At 36.9% G+C, this 23,554-nt stretch overlaps 2 protein-coding genes across 2 annotated transcripts; both read right to left on the reverse strand.

The window, feature by feature from the left end:
- Positions 1 to 10,606: 10,606 nt before the first annotated feature.
- Positions 10,607 to 13,659, reverse strand: LOC145029965 (uncharacterized). Its single transcript, XM_078978410.1, has 3 exons — positions 13,617 to 13,659; positions 11,074 to 12,968; positions 10,607 to 10,965 (listed from the first exon to the last, which is right to left on the reverse strand). The coding sequence occupies exons 1-2, from the start codon at positions 13,657 to 13,659 to the stop codon at positions 11,110 to 11,112; spliced, it is 1,902 nt and encodes a 633-aa protein (XP_078834536.1). The 3' UTR covers positions 10,607 to 10,965; positions 11,074 to 11,109.
- A 2,238-nt stretch (positions 13,660 to 15,897) lies between these two features.
- LOC145031332 (uncharacterized) lies at positions 15,898 to 19,916 on the reverse strand. The gene is made up of 3 exons (XM_078979868.1): positions 18,852 to 19,916; positions 16,365 to 18,259; positions 15,898 to 16,256 (listed from the first exon to the last, which is right to left on the reverse strand). Exons 1-2 carry the CDS (start codon positions 19,882 to 19,884, stop codon positions 16,401 to 16,403), a joined length of 2,892 nt encoding a protein of 963 aa, XP_078835994.1. The 5' UTR covers positions 19,885 to 19,916; the 3' UTR covers positions 15,898 to 16,256; positions 16,365 to 16,400.
- Between the last annotated feature and the right edge of the window lie 3,638 nt (positions 19,917 to 23,554).

Below are 23,554 nucleotides of genomic sequence, written 5' to 3' on the forward strand. Positions count from 1 at the left end.
GTTAATTAGTGCTATAAGTGGGGGAGAACGGGAGAACTCTCTGGGAGATCGATGAGTATTTTAGAGTGCTTAGCTGTTGGGATTCAGCAGTGTTCTGTCAGCCCAGAGTATAGGCTGATAGGAGCGAGTGTCGGGCATGCGGGGTGGGATACAGACCTAGGGCACTTGATTGTGGAGGCCGGGGAGCAGGCCGGGATCGAGTATGTATGATGGAATTAGAGTTCGGAAGCCCCCTTGAGGACTAGAATGGTATGCATGGGAGGGTTTCCGGGGGTGATAGCCCGGAATGATGAATGCTAGTTGAGCGGTCCAGAATGGGCTGAAGGGCTAGTAAGACGGTCCAGTCATGCTGAGACTCTGCAGGTATTGTTGGATCAGTTTGAGGATATGGATTGGGTATGTCACAGTGTGTTTGCATTAGAACGGCTGGCCCCGGGTAGTGATCTTGATGAGTTGAGATAGTGCATGGGCCTGAGAGTCCCTGCGATGAGAGTCAGAGTAGGTGTGTTGGATGGATAGCGGATACGCTATGAAAGGGTGGTGTGGCACTTGTCAGAGTGACAATGTGGTCGAGTGGTTTCCTTGGTAAAGGAAGAGAGAGTGAGGTGTAACTCCAAGAGGGAGTACAAGTCACAGAAGGGAAAGCGGCAGAGCAGAGTTATGATTTGAGTGATTCGAGTATGGTTTTTGAGCAGCATGTTTGCGGCAGTGGAATAGAAGCTCATCCGGTTTGGGATGTTTGCTGAGGCCGCGGAGGGAATTCCGCAAGTGTAGAGCCAAGAGGCTCGGAAGGGATGCAGGGAGAGAGTCTTGGACTCTCAGTGTGATTCTTATCAGGGTATTGGGTATGTATTAGTGGTTTATCCTGGGGGATGTTTGAGGATATTATCAGTATATTAGGTTTACCCAACCTGAGGGTGTTAGAGCTAGTTCAGCATGTGTATGCGGTTGCAAGGGGAGAACTCGTGAGAGTTGCTTTGAGATTGAGAATGGGTCTCTCAGTTGTCCCGGAATGGATAGATTGGGATTCGGATCGGGAATCTGGTTCATGGTTTTATACCCCTTATGGGTCGAGTGATTGTTGAAGATTTGGGGCAGTGATGCATCTGGGGTAATTTTCGGTTATTGAGTGTGATTATCAGAGGCTACGGCTGGTGCCCGATTAGAGACGGTGGTCAGGACACCGTAAGGGAAGGGAAAGTGTGTTCGAGTTTCGACGAGTATGCCTTGTGGGACCTGGTCCGGTTAAGGCCAGATGGCGCGTTGTGGGAACATCTTTGGAGTTGTATTGCTGTAGGCTTCGAGGGTGAAGCCTAATTTATGTGGGGGAGAATTGTAACATCCCGAAATAGCAAGAGTTGAGTTGAAGGGCTAAAAGTGTAATATGGGAAAGAGTGACTCGGAGAGTTCATGAATGGACTCGACGAGTAGAGTCGCAACTTGGTTGCGTGTTAAATAGCCGACTCGACGAGTCAATAAGATGGACTCGGCGAGTAGGCGTTGAGTGGAGAAAAGCCTAATTCTCGGGGTTGAGCCCTATATAGAGAGCATTATGTTTCCTCCCCAACCTCTTTATCACCCCCTTGAGTCCCAGAAACCCTAAAATCGTGGAGAAGCACCATTGTTGAGTGGATTGGAGCTTGGAGAAGTAATTATTCAAGAAAGTTTGGATAATTGAAGGTGTGGAGCAAGGGGCTTTGCTTGGATTCGAGTTCCTTGCAGATTGGGGCATTCCTTTGAGGTAATATCTCGTTCTTAGGCTGTTGATCTCTTGTGTCTTCATTTTGGGGTTTGGGGGGAAGCTTATCTTGGGTGATATTGGAATCTAGAGGTTAGATCTGAGGTTGCTAACTCAGATCTAGATTGGTGGAGAGTTGGAATGCAGGAAAGTCCCTGTGTTGAGTGTTGGATGAAGCTATCTTGTCCCAAACCTTAGCCCTAATGTGCAAAATGCATAGATCTCTTTGGATTGACGTAAAGATTGCCACTTTACGTGATGGATGAGTCGTAGGAGGCTAGATCTATGTTTTGGATCAATTGCATGGTCTGGAACGCTTCTGTTTGGATGCAGACCGGTGGTACTCGGCGAGTCACATGGGTGGACTCGACGAGTTGCTTGAAGATGTGCTGGAACTCGACGAGTTGGATGAACAACTCGGCGAGTAGGTTGAAGATAGCCTTAGACTCGGCGAGTCTTGTCGAAGAGTCCCAATATTTTCTGGTTAAATCGAAGAATCGGCGAGTCAAGGGATGACTCGGTGAGTTATGTGCGAGTGGACTCAGAGTTGTTGGACTCGGCGAGTCTCGGGGTGACTCGGCGAGTTAGGTCACGGATTGAGTGAAGTTTTGAGTTGGGAACTCGGCGAGTCATAGGGTTGACTCGGCGAGTAGGGTCAGTTAGGGGTTGACTTTGACCCAGTCTTTGACCAATATTTGACCAGTGGTTCCAGGGGTATTTTGGTAATTGTTGATTATGGTTTGAGTTCAGTGCATTGGTGGTTGTCCAGTGGTGGATATCGTATCAGGGATCGGAGCAGCTTGGGTTATCTGTTCAGCCGGCAGTTTCGAGGTGAGTTATCCTCACTATATCTATAGGGTTTAAGGCACCAAGGCCGACCCTTTTATTGGATGGAAATCCGGGTAATTATCTGTTGTATGATATTGCGGGATATGGGCCGGAAGGTGTTACGTTATGGGCCGGAAGGCATTACATGTTGTGGGCCGGAAGGCAATGCGATTTGGATCGGAAGGTCATGGCCTGGAAAGGCGTATGTGCATAATTATTATGTTGGCTGAGTCGTAGGGTGATGTTATGCTAGTGATCGGCTAGGCTGGTATCTTGATTAGGGTAATGATATGTTATGTGATTTGTTGATCGATTTGCTAACTGTGAACTGTTATATGATTACATGTTATATGCATGGTTGTCTGGTCTGGAGTGTAACCCGGTATGCATGGTTGTTCTATGTTCTGTCATGATATGTATGCTTTTATGTTGCGGGCCGGAAGGCAATGTGTTATGGGCCGGAAGGCATTACGCTATGGGCCGGAAGGCGATATGTTTTGGACCGGAAGGTTGTGGCATGGAAGGGCATAATGTGGTTTGTATTTTGGGGATATCTCACTAAGCTTTCGGGCTTACAGTTGTGGTTTTTATGTTTTCAGGTTCTCAAGAGTCTGTGGCAAGGCAAAGGCGTGATCGTACCGTTCCTCGCGTTGGTGTTTTATGAAATGGACCTTGGAAAATACTCTGTTAAATAATGTATTGAAAACCTTTTTGTAACAACGTTATTAAAATGGATTGTTTTGAAAAGTTTTAATTGTTTCGAAATTTTGGTCGTTACATTAAAAATATGGGAGATCTTTTATAAGATTCCAAGGGAATTCATACTTGAATTCTGACCCGTCGCTAATGGATTTGTATTCCTCTTTCACCGCTTCCAAGATCACTTACTCATTTTCATTCAGCCGTGCGTATTCAATTTTTTAATAATGATCATTGAATAACAATATTTATGTTTTTGCTTCATAATAATTTTCTAAGATATCAACGGTGTTACTATAGTTTTATGTGGTTGTTTGAGGGTTAATGTTGAAAGTATAGGTTAAATGGGTCCAAAAACTTGGATCATTCACACTGATGTTCTCGTAGACATTAATATATGCACGAGTTAGGCGTAGTTTCTCCGTAGTGCTCTGTGGTCTAGAACCCATTGTTAGCGAAAACATGAGTGGTAATTTTTCAGAAAAAATGAATTAAAGAAAGGGTATAGAGTAGATTAAATGATATGCATTCTAAAGTGATTTTATAGTAAAATCTTTAGTGATGAAACTGTAATTTTAATATAATAAAATATTACTGGTGCGGAATTAACACTATTTGATAGAGAGTATGTGATACAGTACTGCGGGATTAACACTACTTTGTTGTGGAGTTGATGAAATCGTAATGCAATATTTTGTTGGAAAACTCATAATAAACATATTTTAAAATAAACTTGATTCATTCAAATTAAACCATGGAAAGTATGCTCCCGTATTCTTATTTCGTCCATTGGTTTTGTGAGTCGTGCGTCCCTTGGTTTTCTGCCTCCTACTTCCATTGGGTTTCTATCACTTGTATCCCTTCGTCTTCTGTCGTTTTTGTCCCACTTCCTGACGTCCCTATACATTTTCTACTTTTATTTTGCTTCTTTGGGACAATTTCCTTACACGTCCTTGCATTATGTGTTGTACTATGACATCAACTACATCTTCTTATTTTTTTGTTCCTCACCTTGAGAGGGGATACGATTGGTATTTTTTTATCTACCCACTCGATGTATTACCATTATAAGAGAGTTAACAACCATAATGTCATTAAGAACCTCCCAATCACGATGTTTTGGTAGGGGTAGACGGCCTCCTCGTACATCCTTCGATACATTTCAATTTTATAAGTGTCTATATCCATAAGCTCACAATTTTCATTTTTCAAGTGCATTAAAACCATTATCACATGACCACAAGGCAAACCAGTTAGTTGCCAATAATTGCAAGAACAAGTATTTTTCCTCAAATCAACTATGCCACCACTTTTAAAGTCATGTACTTGATATGTTGCATTGTCAACACCAGATACCGACCATCCTGTTATCCCATCTTTATTTTTTTTAACCATAGATTTGACCCACTTCGTATGTAGTGTTCTACTTTTTCCGTTAAAACAATGACATATCATTATATATGACATTTATAATATATTTTGACAAAATTTTAGTAATACCTGTAGGCATCGGATGTTGGTAAAACCATTTATGCATAAGCACGTGAAAGAACTCAAGAAGTGGTAATATAAGCAACTTCCTTGCATGTTTTCATACAACATTCATGGACTCTGCGTTTATTGAGGTCAAGTAATCGTACCTTATGGTAGCTCAATGCGATCTAGTCCATTTATCACATGGATTTGACTAAGGTGTGTCGTTACATCTGGTCCAAGAGTGCACAATCTCCCCTAATACTGTACAAACTTGGTGGTCTTGTAAGCTCTTAGAAGCTTCAAAAACAAAATTGTTGTTTTTTTTCCAAAGGTGTGCGCTACGTTTCCTATTAGATGAAAACCACTTAAGCCTTGTTGAGAATTTGTAAAAACATATTGAATACTTACGATAATTGATGCGGCCCAATCTGTACCAACGTCAGACCTTCCAAATCACGAATTCGTTCATGTAGTTTTTCAAGAAACCATATCTAAGAATATGTAGTCTCTTTTAGGCAAATTCCATACCCAATAAGGAATATCTGATTGTTGCCATCCATGGCAACTGCATGCAATATGTTGCCTTCGTACTTTCCCATCAGATGGGCACCATCCATAATAATAAGTTTTCTACAACCCCCCCCCCCCCCTTGAAAGCATGTAGCTGGAACAATTTTGTAAAAAGCATGAATATATTAACAATTTACTTTATTTACAAAAATATACATTTACAAAGCTTTAAATATAATTTATTTATTTATCGTGTAGCCAATAGCAAAAATGCAATACTCGCAGTGATACTCCAAATCAGTTTCTATGTATGCCACAATCACATGATTATGTTTCTTGAAGTTGTAAAAATAAACTAGATGTTTGGAGAAACATTCTTCGGGTGTCCCCAACATCAATCCCGTAGAAAATTATCTATCATGCCATGCTTGTGAATAATTTAAATTAATTTCCAGCAATGCACTCATATCACTAGTTATATCTTTAGGCCTCCAAACTCTCAAACTAGCTTTCCTATGATTTGGGTGTATTGGTAATGAAGAACATGTGTGCTCATCATTAAACATCTTAATTTCAAACATTCAGATTCCTTAATGATAGCTGCATATAAACGCTAATGATAATTTCCTTGCAAACAAACAACCTCATACTAAGATTTTGTTGATTTTTGTACCTTAATGTGAAACTTTTCTTTAACCATTTTGAATTTAATAGGACATGCTAGGTCTTTTTTGGTATTATAGGTTTGATTCACAAATATTTTATTATTCATACCTAAAATGTGAAATGGTCCAGGTTCAAGAATAGGGTCTGGACAATCAGGAATGGGAGGAATACAATACCATGGGTTAAAAGCATTTTGTCGTTGTGTGTACTTCTCCCACCTCAAATAAATTTTGTTTTTCTGATTTTGTCACGTGCAAATTGGGTTCTTGATCATTATCTGATACAGAGTTATTAGGAACTGAAGCTCTCTTTTGATAACCAACCCGCACGTCATTTCCTCGTCCAAAGGAATGGTTTCCATTGGATTGTCTTTCTCCACAACCTCTACTACTTTTTTCTCCAATAAACTCGTTGTTCTGAAGCTCTACTACCTCTACTACTTTTTTCCACTAGATTGTCTTTCACCACCGAAGCTCTCTTTTGATAACCCACCCGCACGTCATTTCCTCGTCCAAAGGAATGGTTTCCAATGGATTGTCTTTCTCTACAAACTTCACCCGTGGCTGTTCATGAAACTTTTCACCAAGCACCGATAAATACAAATGAATTGTCTTCTTTGTTTTAGACATTACATGTCTTAGATGAAATACATTTGATTCATCTACAATCTCCATAACATACCCACATCTCCATAACATACCCACAATCTGGGTAGATAAAAGACAATAATATATTACCATTGAACACACTTGCTTTATCTCTAACCATTTGTAATAACATCTGATGGTCACGGTTAGGAGGAAGATTTAAACCAAATTTTTTAACATTATTTCTAACTTAAACCTCATTTCTATTAATCGACAACCACAACCCTCTCGTACACAGAATAATAATACTCTTTATTTCGGAACACTCTCTCCATAGATAAAAAAACGACAAAAACGGAAAAAAAGTTTATAGTCATTAAGAATGCTAAAATACCGACACTACCATTAAAAAAAAGTCATTAGTTTTTAAAACCGCTCCAACAACCATTTCCCTGTAAACAGTAAATCTTTTTGTAGAGACGAACTCTGCGAAATGTCAGAGAAAAATCGATGCCTTAATCTACCATTTCCTAAGAGCAATACATTGGTTCCGCAGAGTCATGGTTATTTCCATAGAGCACCACTCTACGGAACGATGTAAAATCACTTTTTTTCTTTTTTCCCACATGTCTGATTCCTCAAAGTGTATGGACTTCCGTAGATTCCCTCTCTGCAGAAGTCGTGGTCATTTGATGAAATTGTGTTTTTCATGGTTATATAACGCAAACAATCCCTTACTTTTGGTTACTTGATTATGTTATTAATAAACTAATATGATAGAAATTGTTAAATGATTAATTTTTATAAATTAGATGTTTAATAAATTAATATGAAATCAGTTAGAGTTGATTAGTTATTAATCAAAATAAATCTGGAATTAATCTTGGATTAGTTGGAATTAATTAAAAGTGCAAGGGGTGAATTGTAATTCTTTAATAGTTGAACAAAAGAGATCATTCTATAACCATCCAAGCATGTAGGGTTTTGGGATCTCTTCTAGGGTTTTTGAAAGCCACCTGCTTGCATAAAAGGAAACGATTTGAATTTTTTTTTGTCGGTTCGAATTTTGTTTTGTCTGCAAGTTACTTAAACAATAAATTGGACCCCTTCTGTTTCAAATTTCGTGCATACTCTTTTCTAGAGGTATATGAACGAAAATTTACATTTCTTCCTATCTCTCCTTACTTTTCATCTAGTTCTAGTGCTTGGGTGTGAGCTATTAGAGACATCATCCTTTTGGTGCTAATTTTACAAGATCTTCAAACGAAGGATTGGAGTGATTTGTTTCCTACAATAAATAAAAGGTATGTAACTCCAATTTTGTATTGTATTTTGCTTATATTAGGGTGTATCTAGTTTTTTTTACTCATGTATATTGCATTCTAAGTGTACGAGATAGATCCTTTTAGGTTGCATGTGCCCTTAAGTATTAAGTGAAGTTTCTCAAGAACATAGTTTTTTTAACCTATAAAATCCATCATTTTCTACCGATCGTAAGCTAGGACAACAAATCATCCATTTGAACCATACGTTTCATCTGACCCAAGGCTTTCGGGTATCACACACTTCACTTTCCTAAAAACTAATTATTGTACTTTCCCATACTTGAAGACATTATAATAAGTGTGTGTTACAAATGGGTAGCATATATTTCAAAATGGGATTTTGCTTTGTTCAGATACAACAATTTTGAGTTTGTATTGACAAAATTATCTTTAGAACACTTTAAATTATTTATAAAACCATTTTATAAATTATTATTTTTGTCAAAATATTTCCTCATCACACAATCCTAGAGAAAACATTAAAAAACACAAATCACATGGAACTAACGTAACCATTGTCTCAGTCCAAATTCATTTATCTTGTACGCCATCATAAAGAAAATCTATGTCATTCTAGGGACAAACAACCACAATAATGCATAGCTTCCAATTGTACTATCATCTACACTGGGTGTAGTACACCCGATACTCTAATGGAACTCTATCAAGACCCGAATTACTATAGATCTTTCTTTGTTGACTTTGATCTTTATTTATCTATAATTTGCAATTCGAAACATTTTCCTAACTAATGTAATATCTATTACAATTAGAAAAGAAAAGTACATTACGAATAACATCATGAAAGTCACGAGTGAACTAATTTAAATAAGCTAAACAACTCAAGACATAATAAACACAGGTCCAAATGATTCAATAAATTTACCATATCCATATAATGAAATGTAACATTATTTTGATAAATGTTGTAAATTAATAATTTACAAAACAATCTTTGCTAATATGTTGCATTGTCAATAGAACTCGTTTAAAGACATAAGATATAAACACGGTGCTGTTGGTTTAGGTGTCTAAGCCAATAATTAAATTAGTGTAATCTTGAATTATTAGCAAAGTCTTTTTGGGTTGCCCTCAAACCTAGTAATTGAAAAGGATGATTTTTAGGGGGGGGGGGGGAGAGAGAGAGAGAGAGAGAGAAATACTGATTAATTAATTTATTATATTAATTAGAAATTATATTGTTTAATTATAAATTAATCTGAAATTAATTAGAATTAATTTTGGGATTAATTTGAATAATTAAAAGTGGAAGGACTAAAGGTGACAATGTTCAAAAGATTGAACATTGACCAATTCCAGAACCTCCTTAAGAGGGGGAACGAATTCTAGAGGTCTTCTAGGGTTTCCTTGGGCATTAAAGGGTGCCATGGATGCCTTAGGGAGGAAGTTAAGGGATTAGCACGTATCTTAGGAACCTGCCTTGTCCCTAGCTCATTTGATAAACTATAAAAACCCTCCATTGGTTTCTAAATTTTGGCCATCCCTATTCCTCAACGAAAAGATAGAATTTTACTCCCCACTCTCTTCTCTCTTCACTCTTCACATCTACTAGTTTCTGAGGTGCTAGGGTTAGGTGTGAACAATCAAAGACACGAGATTTCTAGCCTAGCTTCCACATGGTTGCGAGAAGGATTGTTTGATTTTTTTTACTACAACAATCACAAAGATATGTAATTCTTATAATTTCGAAATTACCTAGGGTTATAGAGTTTATTGTTCAATAGAATTTTACTTCAATAAAGTTATGACTATATCTAATATGTTGCATGTACCCTTAAGTGTATAAGGATTTATCTGCATTATTGCATGTAAATCCCATCAGGTTCATGGTTTTTATTGTATGAGTTCATGCTAAAAAATACAACCAAAATTATAAGAAAATCAAAATGAAAGGGAAACAAACACTTTGAATTCAAAACAAAATCGTTCTTGTCGTATCATCATGGAACTTGAAACCCTTTTGTATGATTTTTACACACACTTTCCCAAACAATATGTACATAATCATAGACATTATTGAATAACAAAGTGTTCTTCTTCATAAGAAAATAGTTAATTAAACAGAAAAGAAAATAAACATTTAAATCGGCAACATATTGATTAAATACTAAATCACGATTATATCTATTAATAGAAACCATAACCCTAACGTTTTTAACACGTGTAATGAAGATCAAGGAAGTGAAACAAGAGCCTTTTGACAACGACATACCTCTTACCAACAAAAAACCAAGAACCCTAGCTTTGGAGACTTGAGAATTTTGGCCACCATGAAACTTGTGTTTTCTTTAAGTTGTTTCCCAGAGATGAGGAAATGTGGAGAAGGAAAAGGGAGGAAAACTTTAAGGTTTTGAATAGACCCTTGAACCCCTTATGCATGCTCCTTTTATATAGTTCTTGGAAATCTTATCATGTCTAAATTTGAATCAAGGATGATATTATTTTATTCATTAGTGGTTATCCTTTAGAATTATCTATTAATTATTCAAAGAATTTATATAAGTATTTTAATCACAATTATTTAATTTCCACCAATTAATTTCTAAATATTAATTAACACTTTAACAAATAACAATAAGTTCCTATTATTTATTAACACTCATTAAATAATAAATAATTTCCTCTTTATTTAGTTTTCAATGTTTTTATCTTGGTTCAAGTGGGTAAACCATATTGGATCATGTAATTAATTTGTGTTAACAATATGTTGTGTAGTTGCCAAATCTCCAACAATATACGACTCCAAAAAAAAGGAATGAGAAGATTAAACCAATAATATATAAATATAAAATAACCATTAGTTATCCATTTATACAATATAAATATGTAACATGAAAATAAAATATATTAAAGCCACAATTCTCTTATCACCCTTTTCTAGCGACAAACACTTGAACATTTTCTTACATTTCCAACATATAATCCTTCGAGCTCTTTTTCAAGGATAAAATGACCCACAACGGCGATGTCGAAAGAAAATGGTTGAAACAAAAAGATTGGTGATGTGAGGTGCAATGTTTAAGACCTTTTTACAATGAAATGGTTGTAGAAGAACAAAATTTTGAAGCATCTCCTTGAGGAACATTCTTTATGAAACTCATATGAAAAATAAAACCTACATCAATAGATTTGAAGTTGTTATAGATGTGTCATAGCTTTTAAAATTTTGTTATAATGTTGGGAATGTTTCATGATATAGAAAAGAAATAAAAAAGATACTTACATGGGTGTATCTTGCAAACAACAAAGTTATGGGAGTCTAATAATTAGTTGGGGGTGGAGGAGAACCATAGATGTATACAGGTGGAAGAGGTGATTTTACTGGTGGAGGTGGAGATATGTAGTGGTATGGAGGTGGTGGTGTCTTAACTGGTGGTGGGGGTGATGTGTAATGGTATGGAGGTGGTGGAGATTTCACGGGTGGTGGAGGTGATGTGTAGTGGTATGGTGGAGGTGGGGACTTCATTGGTGGTGGGGGAGACGTGTAGTGGTATGGTGGAGGTGGGGATTTAACTGGTGGTGGAGGTGAAGTGTAATGGTATGGTGGTGGTGGGGACTTGACTGGTGGTGGAGGTGAAGAGTAATGGTAAGGTGGCGGTGGTGATTTAACTGGTGGAGGAGGCGATGTGTAGTGGTATGGTGGTGGTGGGGACTTAACTGGTGGTGGAGGTGAAGAGTAATGGTAAGGTGGTGGTGGTGATTTAACTGGTGGTGGAGGCGATGTGTAGTGGTATGGTGGTGGTGGGGACTTAGTTGGTGGTGGAGGTGAAGTATAGTGGTAAGGTGGTGGTGGGGACTTAACTGGTGGTGGTGGTGAGGTGTAACGGTATGGAGGAGGTGGAGATTTCATAGGTGGTGGAGGTGATGTATAATGGTAAGGTGGTGGCGGGGATTTAACTGGTGGTGGTGGTGACCTATAGCGGTATGGTGGTGGTGGTGACTTAATTGGTGGTGGAGGGGAGGTATAGTGGTATGGGGGTGGTGGAGATTTCACAGGGGGTGGGGGTGATGTGTAGTGGTATGGTGGTGGTGGTGGGGATTTTACCGGTGGAGGAGGTGAACTGTAGTGGTATGGTGGGGGTGGAGATTTCAACGGTGGTGGTGGTGATGAGTAATGGTATGGTGGTGGAGGGGATTTTACGGGTGGGGGAGGTGAAGAGTAATGGTATGGTGGTGGTGGAGATTTCATGGGTGGGGGTGGTGAAGTGTAGTGATATGGTGGAGGAGGAGATTTCACCGGTGGTGGAGGTGATGTATAGTGGTATGGAGGAGGTGGTGACTTAACAGGAGGTGGAGGTGATGCGTAGTGGTATGGTGGTGGTGGAGATTTCACTGATGGTGGAGGTGATGTGTAGTGATAAGGTGGGGGTGGTGACTTCACCGATGGTGGTGGTGAAGTGTAATGGTATGTTGGTGATGGAGATTTCACTGGTGGTGGTGGTGAAGTGTAATGGTAAGGTGGAGGTGGTGATTTCTTTAGTAGTGGGGGTGATGTATAGTGGTACTTGGGAGGAGACTTCACTGGTGGTGGAGGGGAAGTGTAATGGTATGGTGGTGGTTGAGATTTAACTGGTGGGGGAGGAGATGTGTAATGGTATGGGGGAGGTGGTGATTTCTTAGGTGGTGGGGGTGATGTGTAGTGGTATGGAGGAAGTGGTGATTTCTTAGGGGGTGGGGGTGATGTATAGTGATATACTGGATAATACTTAACAGGTGGAGGGGGAGACTTGTACAAGTACGTGGGTGGTGGTGGTGGTGGAGATTTGTAATAATATGGAGAATGAGTGGGTTCTAGTTTTGGTTTTGGCTTCTCACAAAGCGTAGAAGGAGTCTTAGGAGCATATGCAAATGGTTCAGCCTCAAGGACAACCTCATACACATTTTTGGATTTGACCTTTAGCACAACACCCTTCAAACCACCATGAAGATTTGTTGGAATATTACATTTGGTTCCTTTTGGTGCCATATGAAGCTTAGCGGTACAAGCTTTTGCTCCTCCATATTTGGAATAGTCCAAACCGTCAACAGTAATTGCATATTTTCCATTGATCTTAGTGTTTCCATATGCAAAAATTTCTTTCTGGCCAACAGCCTTGCAAGTAATTTCGACAACAGCACCTTTTTCAACACAAATAAAAAAAAATCAACTTCATGTACATTTTTTGGTCAACCTAGCTTTTGTAATATGTCGGTTACTATAAAATTAAAACATGTTATGATATGCATGATATGACATTGGGTTTAAATATTTAAATTAAATAAATATTATTAACTCTTATACAAAATAATCTTAAATATATAACTTATAATGTAGCCTTTCATAAATATGTTGGCATGGTATCTTTATTTTATTTTTTTGAAGTATTATAATTTATATGGTATAATAAGAAATGAATATATGATTATATGTCTTAACAAGTTAACTCAAAAATGAAATATTAGAAAATTAAAGCTTCATTTTCTGAGAAATATACATATCTTTCAATATGTTTTTTTATTTATTTTAAAATGCAAGATAGTAAACAAATAAAACCAACAGATAAGATACAACAATTTTGAGTTTGTATTGACAAAATTATCTTTAGAACACTTTAAATTATTTATAAAACCATTTTATAAATTTTGAGTTTGTATTGACAAAATTATCTTTAGAACACTTTAAATTATTTATAAAACCATTTTATAAATTATTATTTTTGTCAAAATATTTCCTCATCACACAATCCTAGAGAAAACATTAAAAAACACAAATCACATGGAACTAACGTAACCATTGTCTCAGTCCAAATTCATTTATCTTGTACGCCATCATAAAGAAAATCTATGTCATTCTAGGGACAAACAACCACAATAATGCATAGCTTCCAATTGTACTATCATCTACACTGGGTGTAGTACACCCGATACTCTAATGGAACTCTATCAAGACCCGAATTACTATAGATCTTTCTTTGTTGACTTTGATCTTTATTTATCTATAATTTGCAATTCGAAACATTTTCCTAACTAATGTAATATCTATTACAATTAGAAAAGAAAAGTACATTACGAATAACATCATGAAAGTCACGAGTGAACTAATTTAAATAAGCTAAACAACTCAAGACATAATAAACACAGGTCCAAATGATTCAATAAATTTACCATATCCATATAATGAAATGTAACATTATTTTGATAAATGTTGTAAATTAATAATTTACAAAACAATCTTTGCTAATATGTTGCATTGTCAATAGAACTCGTTTAAAGACATAAGATATAAACACGGTGCTGTTGGTTTAGGTGTCTAAGCCAATAATTAAATTAGTGTAATCTTGAATTATTAGCAAAGTCTTTTTGGGTTGCCCTCAAACCTAGTAATTGAAAAGGATGATTTTTAGGGGGGGGGGGGGAGAGAGAGAGAGAGAGAGAGAGAGAGAGAGAGAAATACTGATTAATTAATTTATTATATTAATTAGAAATTATATTGTTTAATTATAAATTAATCTGAAATTAATTAGAATTAATTTTGGGATTAATTTGAATAATTAAAAGTGGAAGGACTAAAGGTGACAATGTTCAAAAGATTGAACATTGACCAATTCCAGAACCTCCTTAAGAGGGGGAACGAATTCTAGAGGTCTTCTAGGGTTTCCTTGGGCATTAAAGGGTGCCATGGATGCCTTAGGGAGGAAGTTAAGGGATTAGCACGTATCTTAGGAACCTGCCTTGTCCCTAGCTCATTTGATAAACTATAAAAACCCTCCATTGGTTTCTAAATTTTGGCCATCCCTATTCCTCAACGAAAAGATAGAATTTTACTCCCCACTCTCTTCTCTCTTCACTCTTCACATCTACTAGTTTCTGAGGTGCTAGGGTTAGGTGTGAACAATCAAAGACACGAGATTTCTAGCCTAGCTTCCACATGGTTGCGAGAAGGATTGTTTGATTTTTTTTACTACAACAATCACAAAGATATGTAATTCTTATAATTTCGAAATTACCTAGGGTTATAGAGTTTATTGTTCAATAGAATTTTACTTCAATAAAGTTATGACTATATCTAATATGTTGCATGTACCCTTAAGTGTATAAGGATTTATCTGCATTATTGCATGTAAATCCCATCAGGTTCATGGTTTTTATTGTATGAGTTCATGCTAAAAAATACAACCAAAATTATAAGAAAATCAAAATGAAAGGGAAACAAACACTTTGAATTCAAAACAAAATCGTTCTTGTCGTATCATCATGGAACTTGAAACCCTTTTGTATGATTTTTACACACACTTTCCCAAACAATATGTACATAATCATAGACATTATTGAATAACAAAGTGTTCTTCTTCATAAGAAAATAGTTAATTAAACAGAAAAGAAAATAAACATTTAAATCGGCAACATATTGATTAAATACTAAATCACGATTATATCTATTAATAGAAACCATAACCCTAACGTTTTTAACACGTGTAATGAAGATCAAGGAAGTGAAACAAGAGCCTTTTGACAACGACATACCTCTTACCAACAAAAAACCAAGAACCCTAGCTTTGGAGACTTGAGAATTTTGGCCACCATGAAACTTGTGTTTTCTTTAAGTTGTTTCCCAGAGATGAGGAAATGTGGAGAAGGAAAAGGGAGGAAAACTTTAAGGTTTTGAATAGACCCTTGAACCCCTTATGCATGCTCCTTTTATATAGTTCTTGGAAATCTTATCATGTCTAAATTTGAATCAAGGATGATATTATTTTATTCATTAGTGGTTATCCTTTAGAATTATCTATTAATTATTCAAAGAATTTATATAAGTATTTTAATCACAATTATTTAATTTCCACCAATTAATTTCTAAATATTAATTAACACTTTAACAAATAACAATAAGTTCCTATTATTTATTAACACTCATTAAATAATAAATAATTTCCTCTTTATTTAGTTTTCAATGTTTTTATCTTGGTTCAAGTGGGTAAACCATATTGGATCATGTAATTAATTTGTGTTAACAATATGTTGTGTAGTTGCCAAATCTCCAACAATATACGACTCCAAAAAAAAGGAATGAGAAGATTAAACCAATAATATATAAATATAAAATAACCATTAGTTATCCATTTATACAATATAAATATGTAACATGAAAATAAAATATATTAAAGCCACAATTCTCTTATCACCCTTTTCTAGCGACAAACACTTGAACATTTTCTTACATTTCCAACATATAATCCTTCGAGCTCTTTTTCAAGGATAAAATGACCCACAACGGCGATGTCGAAAGAAAATGGTTGAAACAAAAAGATTGGTGATGTGAGGTGCAATGTTTAAGACCTTTTTACAATGAAATGGTTGTAGAAGAACAAAATTTTGAAGCATCTCCTTGAGGAACATTCTTTATGAAACTCATATGAAAAATAAAACCTACATCAATAGATTTGAAGTTGTTATAGATGTGTCATAGCTTTTAAAATTTTGTTACAATGTTGGGAATGTTTCATGATATAGAAAAGAAATAAAAAAGATACTTACATGGGTGTATCTTGCAAACAACAAAGTTATGGGAGTCTAATAATTAGTTGGGGGTGGAGGAGAACCATAGATGTATACAGGTGGAAGAGGTGATTTTACTGGTGGAGGTGGAGATATGTAGTGGTATGGAGGTGGTGGTGTCTTAACTGGTGGTGGGGGTGATGTGTAATGGTATGGAGGTGGTGGAGATTTCACGGGTGGTGGAGGTGATGTGTAGTGGTATGGTGGAGGTGGGGACTTCATTGTTGGTGGGGGAGACGTGTAGTGGTATGGTGGAGGTGGGGATTTAACTGGTGGTGGAGGTGAAGTGTAATGGTATGGTGGTGGTGGGGACTTGACTGGTGGTGGAGGTGAAGAGTAATGGTAAGGTGGCGGTGGTGATTTAACTGGTGGAGGAGGCGATGTGTAGTGGTATGGTGGTGGTGGGGACTTAACTGGTGGTGGAGGTGAAGAGTAATGGTAAGGTGGTGGTGGTGATTTAACTGGTGGTGGAGGCGATGTGTAGTGGTATGGTGGTGGTGGGGACTTAGTTGGTGGTGGAGGTGAAGTATAGTGGTAAGGTGGTGGTGGGGACTTAACTAGTGGTGGTGGTGAGGTGTAACGGTATGGAGGAGGTGGAGATTTCATAGGTGGTGGAGGTGATGTATAATGGTAAGGTGGTGGCGGGGATTTAACTGGTGGTGGTGGTGACCTATAGCGGTATGGTGGTGGTGGTGACTTAATTGGTGGTGGAGGGGAGGTATAGTGGTATGGGGGTGGTGGAGATTTCACAGGGGGTGGGGGTGATGTGTAGTGGTATGGTGGTGGTGGTGGGGATTTTACCGGTGGAGGAGGTGAACTGTAGTGGTATGGTGGGGGTGGAGATTTCAACGGTGGTGGTGGTGATGAGTAATGGTATGGTGGTGGAGGGGATTTTACGGGTGGGGGAGGTGAAGAGTAATGGTATGGTGGTGGTGGAGATTTCATGGGTGGGGGTGGTGAAGTGTAGTGATATGGTGGAGGAGGAGATTTCACCGGTGGTGGAGGTGATGTATAGTGGTATGGAGGAGGTGGTGACTTAACAGGAGGTGGAGGTGATGCGTAGTGGTATGGTGGTGGTGGAGATTTCACTGATGGTGGAGGTGATGTGTAGTGATAAGGTGGGGGTGGTGACTTCACCGATGGTGGTGGTGAAGTGTAATGGTATGTTGGTGATGGAGATTTCACTGGTGGTGGTGGTGAAGTGTAATGGTAAGGTGGAGGTGGTGATTTCTTTAGTAGTGGGGGTGATGTATAGTGGTACTTGGGAGGAGACTTCACTGGTGGTGGAGGGGAAGTGTAATGGTATGGTGGTGGTTGAGATTTAACTGGTGGGGGAGGAGATGTGTAATGGTATGGGGGAGGTGGTGATTTCTTAGGTGGTGGGGGTGATGTGTAGTGGTATGGAGGAAGTGGTGATTTCTTAGGGGGTGGGGGTGATGTATAGTGATATACTGGATAATACTTAACAGGTGGAGGGGGAGACTTGTACAAGTACGTGGGTGGTGGTGGTGGTGGAGATTTGTAATAATATGGAGAATGAGTGGGTTCTAGTTTTGGTTTTGGCTTCTCACAAAGCGTAGAAGGAGTCTTAGGAGCATATGCAAATGGTTCAGCCTCAAGGACAACCTCATACACATTTTTGGATTTGACCTTTAGCACAACACCCTTCAAACCACCATGAAGATTTGTTGGAATATTACATTTGGTTCCTTTTGGTGCCATATGAAGCTTAGCGGTACAAGCTTTTGCTCCTCCATATTTGGAATAGTCCAAACCGTCAACAGTAATTGCATATTTTCCATTGATCTTAGTCTTTCCATATGCAAAAATTTCTTTCTGGCCAACAGCCTTGCAAGTAATTTCGACAACAGCACCTTTTTCAACACAAATAAAAAAAAATCAACTTCATGTACATTTTTTGGTCAACCTAGCTTTTGTAATATGTCGGTTACTATAAAATTAAAACATGTTATGATATGCATGATATGACATTGGGTTTAAATATTTAAATTAAATAAATATTATTAACTCTTATACAAAATAATCTTAAATATATAACTTATAATGTAGCCTTTCATAAATATGTTGGCATGGTATCTTTATTTTATTTTTTTGAAGTATTATAATTTATATGGTATAATAAGAAATGAATATATGATTATATGTCTTAACAAGTTAACTCAAAAATGAAATATTAGAAAATTAAAGCTTCATTTTCTGAGAAATATACATATCTTTCAATATGTTTTTTTATTTATTTTAAAATGCAAGATAGTAAACAAATAAAACCAACAGATAAGATAAATATTTCTGAAAATTAGTTGTCAATATGTTTATATGTATCGTAAGGTAAAAGCCATGTTGATAACCAGAAACATAGAACATGGGTCAACTATCAAAGCAAATGCATACACATCAATTCATATAAAAAACAGTTAAGGTAGTGCGAGAAACTAAAGTTTATACCTTTGAGGTGATGCTTGGCGTGTGATTGGATTGGGTATTTCCAGTCATAACAGCTATAGCAGTAAACTTTGCCCACAACCTTTACGATGAGTTTCTTGTGGTGTGGGTAAGGTACGGGGTAGAAGGATTTTGGTGGTGGTGGAGAACTATAGTAATAGTGTGGGGGAGACTTTGTTGGTGGTGGTGGGGATTTGTAGTAGTAAGGTGGTGGTGGAGAATGCACCGGAGGAGGAGGAGACTTGTAGTAGTATGGTGGTGGTGGTGACTTAACTGGCAGTGGTGGAGACTTGTACAAATATGGCGGTGGTGGTGAATGCACCGGTGGAGGTGGAGACTTGTAGTAGTATGGTGGTGGTGGTGACTTAACTGGCGGTGGTGGAGACTTGTACAAATATGGCGGTGGTGGTGAATGCACCGGTGGAGGTGGAGACTTGTACAAATATGGTGGTGGTGGTGAATGCACCGGTGGTGGTGGGGACTTGTAAAGATATGGTGGTGGTGGTGAATGCACCGGTGGTGGTGGGGACTTGTAAAGATATGGTGGTGGTGGTGATTGCACCGGTGGTGGTGGAGACTTGTACAAATATGGTGGTGGTGGTGAATGCACCGGTGGTGGTGGAGACTTATACAAATATGGTGGTGGTGGAGACTTGTACAAATAGGGTGGTGGTGGTGAATGCACCGGTGGTGGTGGAGACTTATACAAATATGGTGGTAGTGGTGAATGCACCGGTGGTGGTGGAGACTTGTACAAATAGGGTGGTGGTGGTGAATGCACCGGTGGTGGTGGAGACTTATACAAATATGGTGGTGGTGGTGAATGCACCGGTGGTGGTGGAGACTTGTACAAATAGGGTGGTGGTGGTGAATGCGCCGGTGGTGGTGGAGACTTGTATATATATGGTGGTGGTGGTGAGGAATAGATATAAGGATCAGCCGAGACAGCTATAAGATTAGCAACACCAAAGACGGTTAATGCGATGACTATAGGCCATAATGGGGCCCTGAACGGGACACCGGTGGTAACTCTCATGGTTCACCGGTAGTTAGAGAGGATGGGGTTGAGGGAGGGAGGTTATGCTTTTGGATATAAAGCTGAGAGGTATAAATAGCAAGTAACCCCAAGAGAATATGTCAGTAATTTGTATATTAAAACACTTGTCAACGCTTCCAAGGCCACTAGGCCACATTCTTTTTTTTTAAGCGCTCGTTCTCAAGAGTACTCAGACATTTATTTGGGTTGACATTAAATTTTATTTATCTCAAGCTTAACTTGAACTATTCAATAAACGAGGTTTATATATTTGACTTGTTTTCATTTCCATAAGGAGTCTCTGCGAACTTTGGGTTAACTCTTGGTAAATGGAGTCAAATGGTAGAGCATGATTTGATTTTATATTGTTTGAATACTAATATTTAACGCATTTAATGGTTCAGACTGCTATACATGAAATTTTGAAGGATATGGTTTCTGTGTCTATTAGGTAATTATCATAATTTATTTTGTTTGTATATGTTTGTACTGTTGATTTTATTGATAAATTGAACTTTATTAAGTGCATATCGTTTAAATTGAAAATGCATTATTTGTATTTACCAACATAAACTTACAAACTCGATTGCTAACATTCTTTCGGTTTACTGTAATGGTCAATGAATAAATAAAGTACAAGTTGCTTATTTCTCTTAATTAGCTAGTAGTGAATTAAACTTAAGAAAACTAAAACTTTAAGCTTTAAAAGATGTATATATTGTGCCACTGATAGTACATCCTTATACGCTCATATAAAACTCGCATTTTTACTTAATTATTTTCCAAAATCATACAAAAAGCGATACTGATTATTTTAAACAAATTTAATTTTAAAACCAAACATGATGCATGTGTCATGCTCTGGTGTGTGGGAACACTTGAATGAATTTTCTTAATCATCTTTTTCTCGTGCAACCCAATTGGAGAGGATTAGTGCGATCTTGAACTTGTTTATTTAGAAAACATGAATTGAAAAAGAAAATAACGACGTATCGTTGGTTCACTTGATAATATTTTGTTAATTTTAGTATTTTAGTTATGTACATTTTAAACAACTTTCAGTGTATATATATATATATATATATATATATATATATATATATATATATATATATATATATATATATATATATATATATATATATATATATATATATATATATATATATATTATTGATGGTATTTGATTTAGTATGTATTATATTAGTTGCTGTATCCACATATCTAGCATGCATTGAGCTGCTAATTGGTTACTGACATGACTTTTAACAGATCAGGAAGTAATCGGAAAACAAAACAACCAAGATCAAAATGCACAAAGACAAATAAATGATTATGAAAAGGATAGACTTTTGAGGGATTAGCTAGACATTAGCGACGTACTGGAGGATGACTCTGAGGTACATTAGTACAGAAGAGGTTTAATAAAGCGGTTTCTTTTATTTCTTGATGCGGTTATTCAACCACTTTAAAAAAATATAGCATCATAATATAGTGTTGTTTTTTGAGGCGGTTCTACAACCGCCTTAGAAAATGTCCAAAACCGCCTCATAAAAATAGTTTCATAAAATAGACTTATTTTTTATGCTGTCCAAAACCGCCTTATAAAATATTGCTTCATAAAATAGACTTACTTTTTTTGATGTTGTTATTGAACAGCCTTAGAAAATAAACAAACACAATACGAATGGCAACATAAAATATCATCAATCATTTGTTGATGCTATTAGTCAACAACATTAGAAAATGCAGAACCGCCTTATATAGATAAGAAAGACGCCAATCTCACTTGTTATTTCCTTTTCTTATGATTGCTACTTTGGCCTTGTATTCTTCCCTCAAGATGCTTCTGTAAATCAATTTCACTTGATGAACTCACATTACAAATAAGACATATCCACTCCATTTTCTTGTTTAAAACCTCACTTGAACCTGCAATAACTAGTAATGACGGTGGTGGTGGTTTCTTATCTTTTTTTGAATCATTTGGAAGACATTCAGATGAGTTCTCAGCAGACTCCATAGATTTGACAGAGTTTTCGGTTGTCAAATAGGCCACTTTGGCTTGATGTTTCTTTCTTTCAAGATGTTCCAGTAAACCACGCTCAGATATGCACTTATTTTCCCGATCGAACACCTCCTCTCTTCATTGGCAGCATCTCTCTTCCCATCATCATTTTCTTCTTTACTTGTGCTTCCTAAATGTAAATATGCTCCACATCCTCTGATATAATCTTCATGCTGAATCACTTTTCTTATATCTATCGATCCTCTTTGAAAAGTCATAGAAATCCCGATTTAAATAAAAGAAAACCAACACAAAACATGATTATTTCAACTATACTTGATGAAATCGAAAAAAATCACCAAATTGAATAATGCTCTTTAATTGAATAGTTAATGTGATCAATATTGCGTACCTTCCATAGCCTTTTTTAGGGAAAAAATACTATAGTTGGAAGAAGTTGATGTAGAAGGTGTAGGACATACTTGATTGCATTCATTTTGAGACTGAATCCTGGCACCCTGAAATCTACTACTACAAGGATGGAGATATTTAGGGTTTTGCACTAGGGAGAAGTTTAGTCGAAGTAAAAGACATGACGATGAATTCTTAGGAGTAAATTCTCATTTACGAAGAAGAAGCAGAGGATTTAGTGGTTTCATCAGATGCAAAATGGAGATAACCAGTAACGTTTAGTAATATGAATGGTTGATGAAGCCATATATTTATGAGGGGTAGGTTGGATTTCAATCACAAAATTTTCCAATGGGATGGAAACCTAGGTCGGAGGGAGATTATAATTTTTTTGAAGGCGAGAGGAACTTAGGTTTGGTGGGAGATTAGAATTTTTCGACCGCCATTGGGCGGGAATTTGCTGAAAATATTAGAAAGCTAAAATAAAAATTTAGAGGGAAAGAGATGATTTGGGGTAGTTTTTGGTTTTACTGATGCGACTTGTGTGGAATTTGGTGGTGGCTATGGAAGGTTTTTAGAAAGCTAAAAAAAAACATTTTAGAGGGAAAGAGATAGAGATTTAATGATGTTATTATATTATAAAAAGCATAAAAAAAATCCATATTTAATGATGCTTTTACATGAAGTAGCACTAAAAAATCATAGCGTTTTCATTTGATGCGTTTTTCAAAATATAGCATCAAAAGATAAAGATTTGGTGATGCTCTTTTATAAAAAGAGCATCAAAAAATCCTTATTTAATGATGCTTTTATATGAAGTAGCATTAAAAAATCTTTTTTTGATGCTATTCGTTGCTAACTGCCTTAACAAAACCTTCTGGAAATTTATCTAATGCTTTTTTAAAACGGTTCGTGTATTATTTAATGCTCTATACATTTAATGAGACAGTTTATAGCATCAACCGCCTCGAAAATAAAGAATGTTTCGCATTATTAAATCACTTGTGTAGTAGTGGTACTTTTATATCCATAAAACCCTTTTCTAATCATATAATTAAACACACACACGCAAAAAAATCGAATTGTGATAAGTCATTTTCGGATATATTTTCATGCAAGCTTAATTAGGATGGACGGAAATATAAAATGTTTCAACCTTGCAGTGAATACTTGGACCTTCGGATTTATGATTCTCAAAATAGACATTTCAAAATATCCTGGGTACTAATTTCATTGGGAAGAGTGCCTTAT

This window comes from Lactuca saligna, chromosome 2 (assembly GCF_052625555.1).
Source record: "Lactuca saligna cultivar CGN05327 chromosome 2, ASM5262555v1, whole genome shotgun sequence".
Classification (NCBI taxonomy): Eukaryota; Viridiplantae; Streptophyta; class Magnoliopsida; order Asterales; family Asteraceae; genus Lactuca; species Lactuca saligna.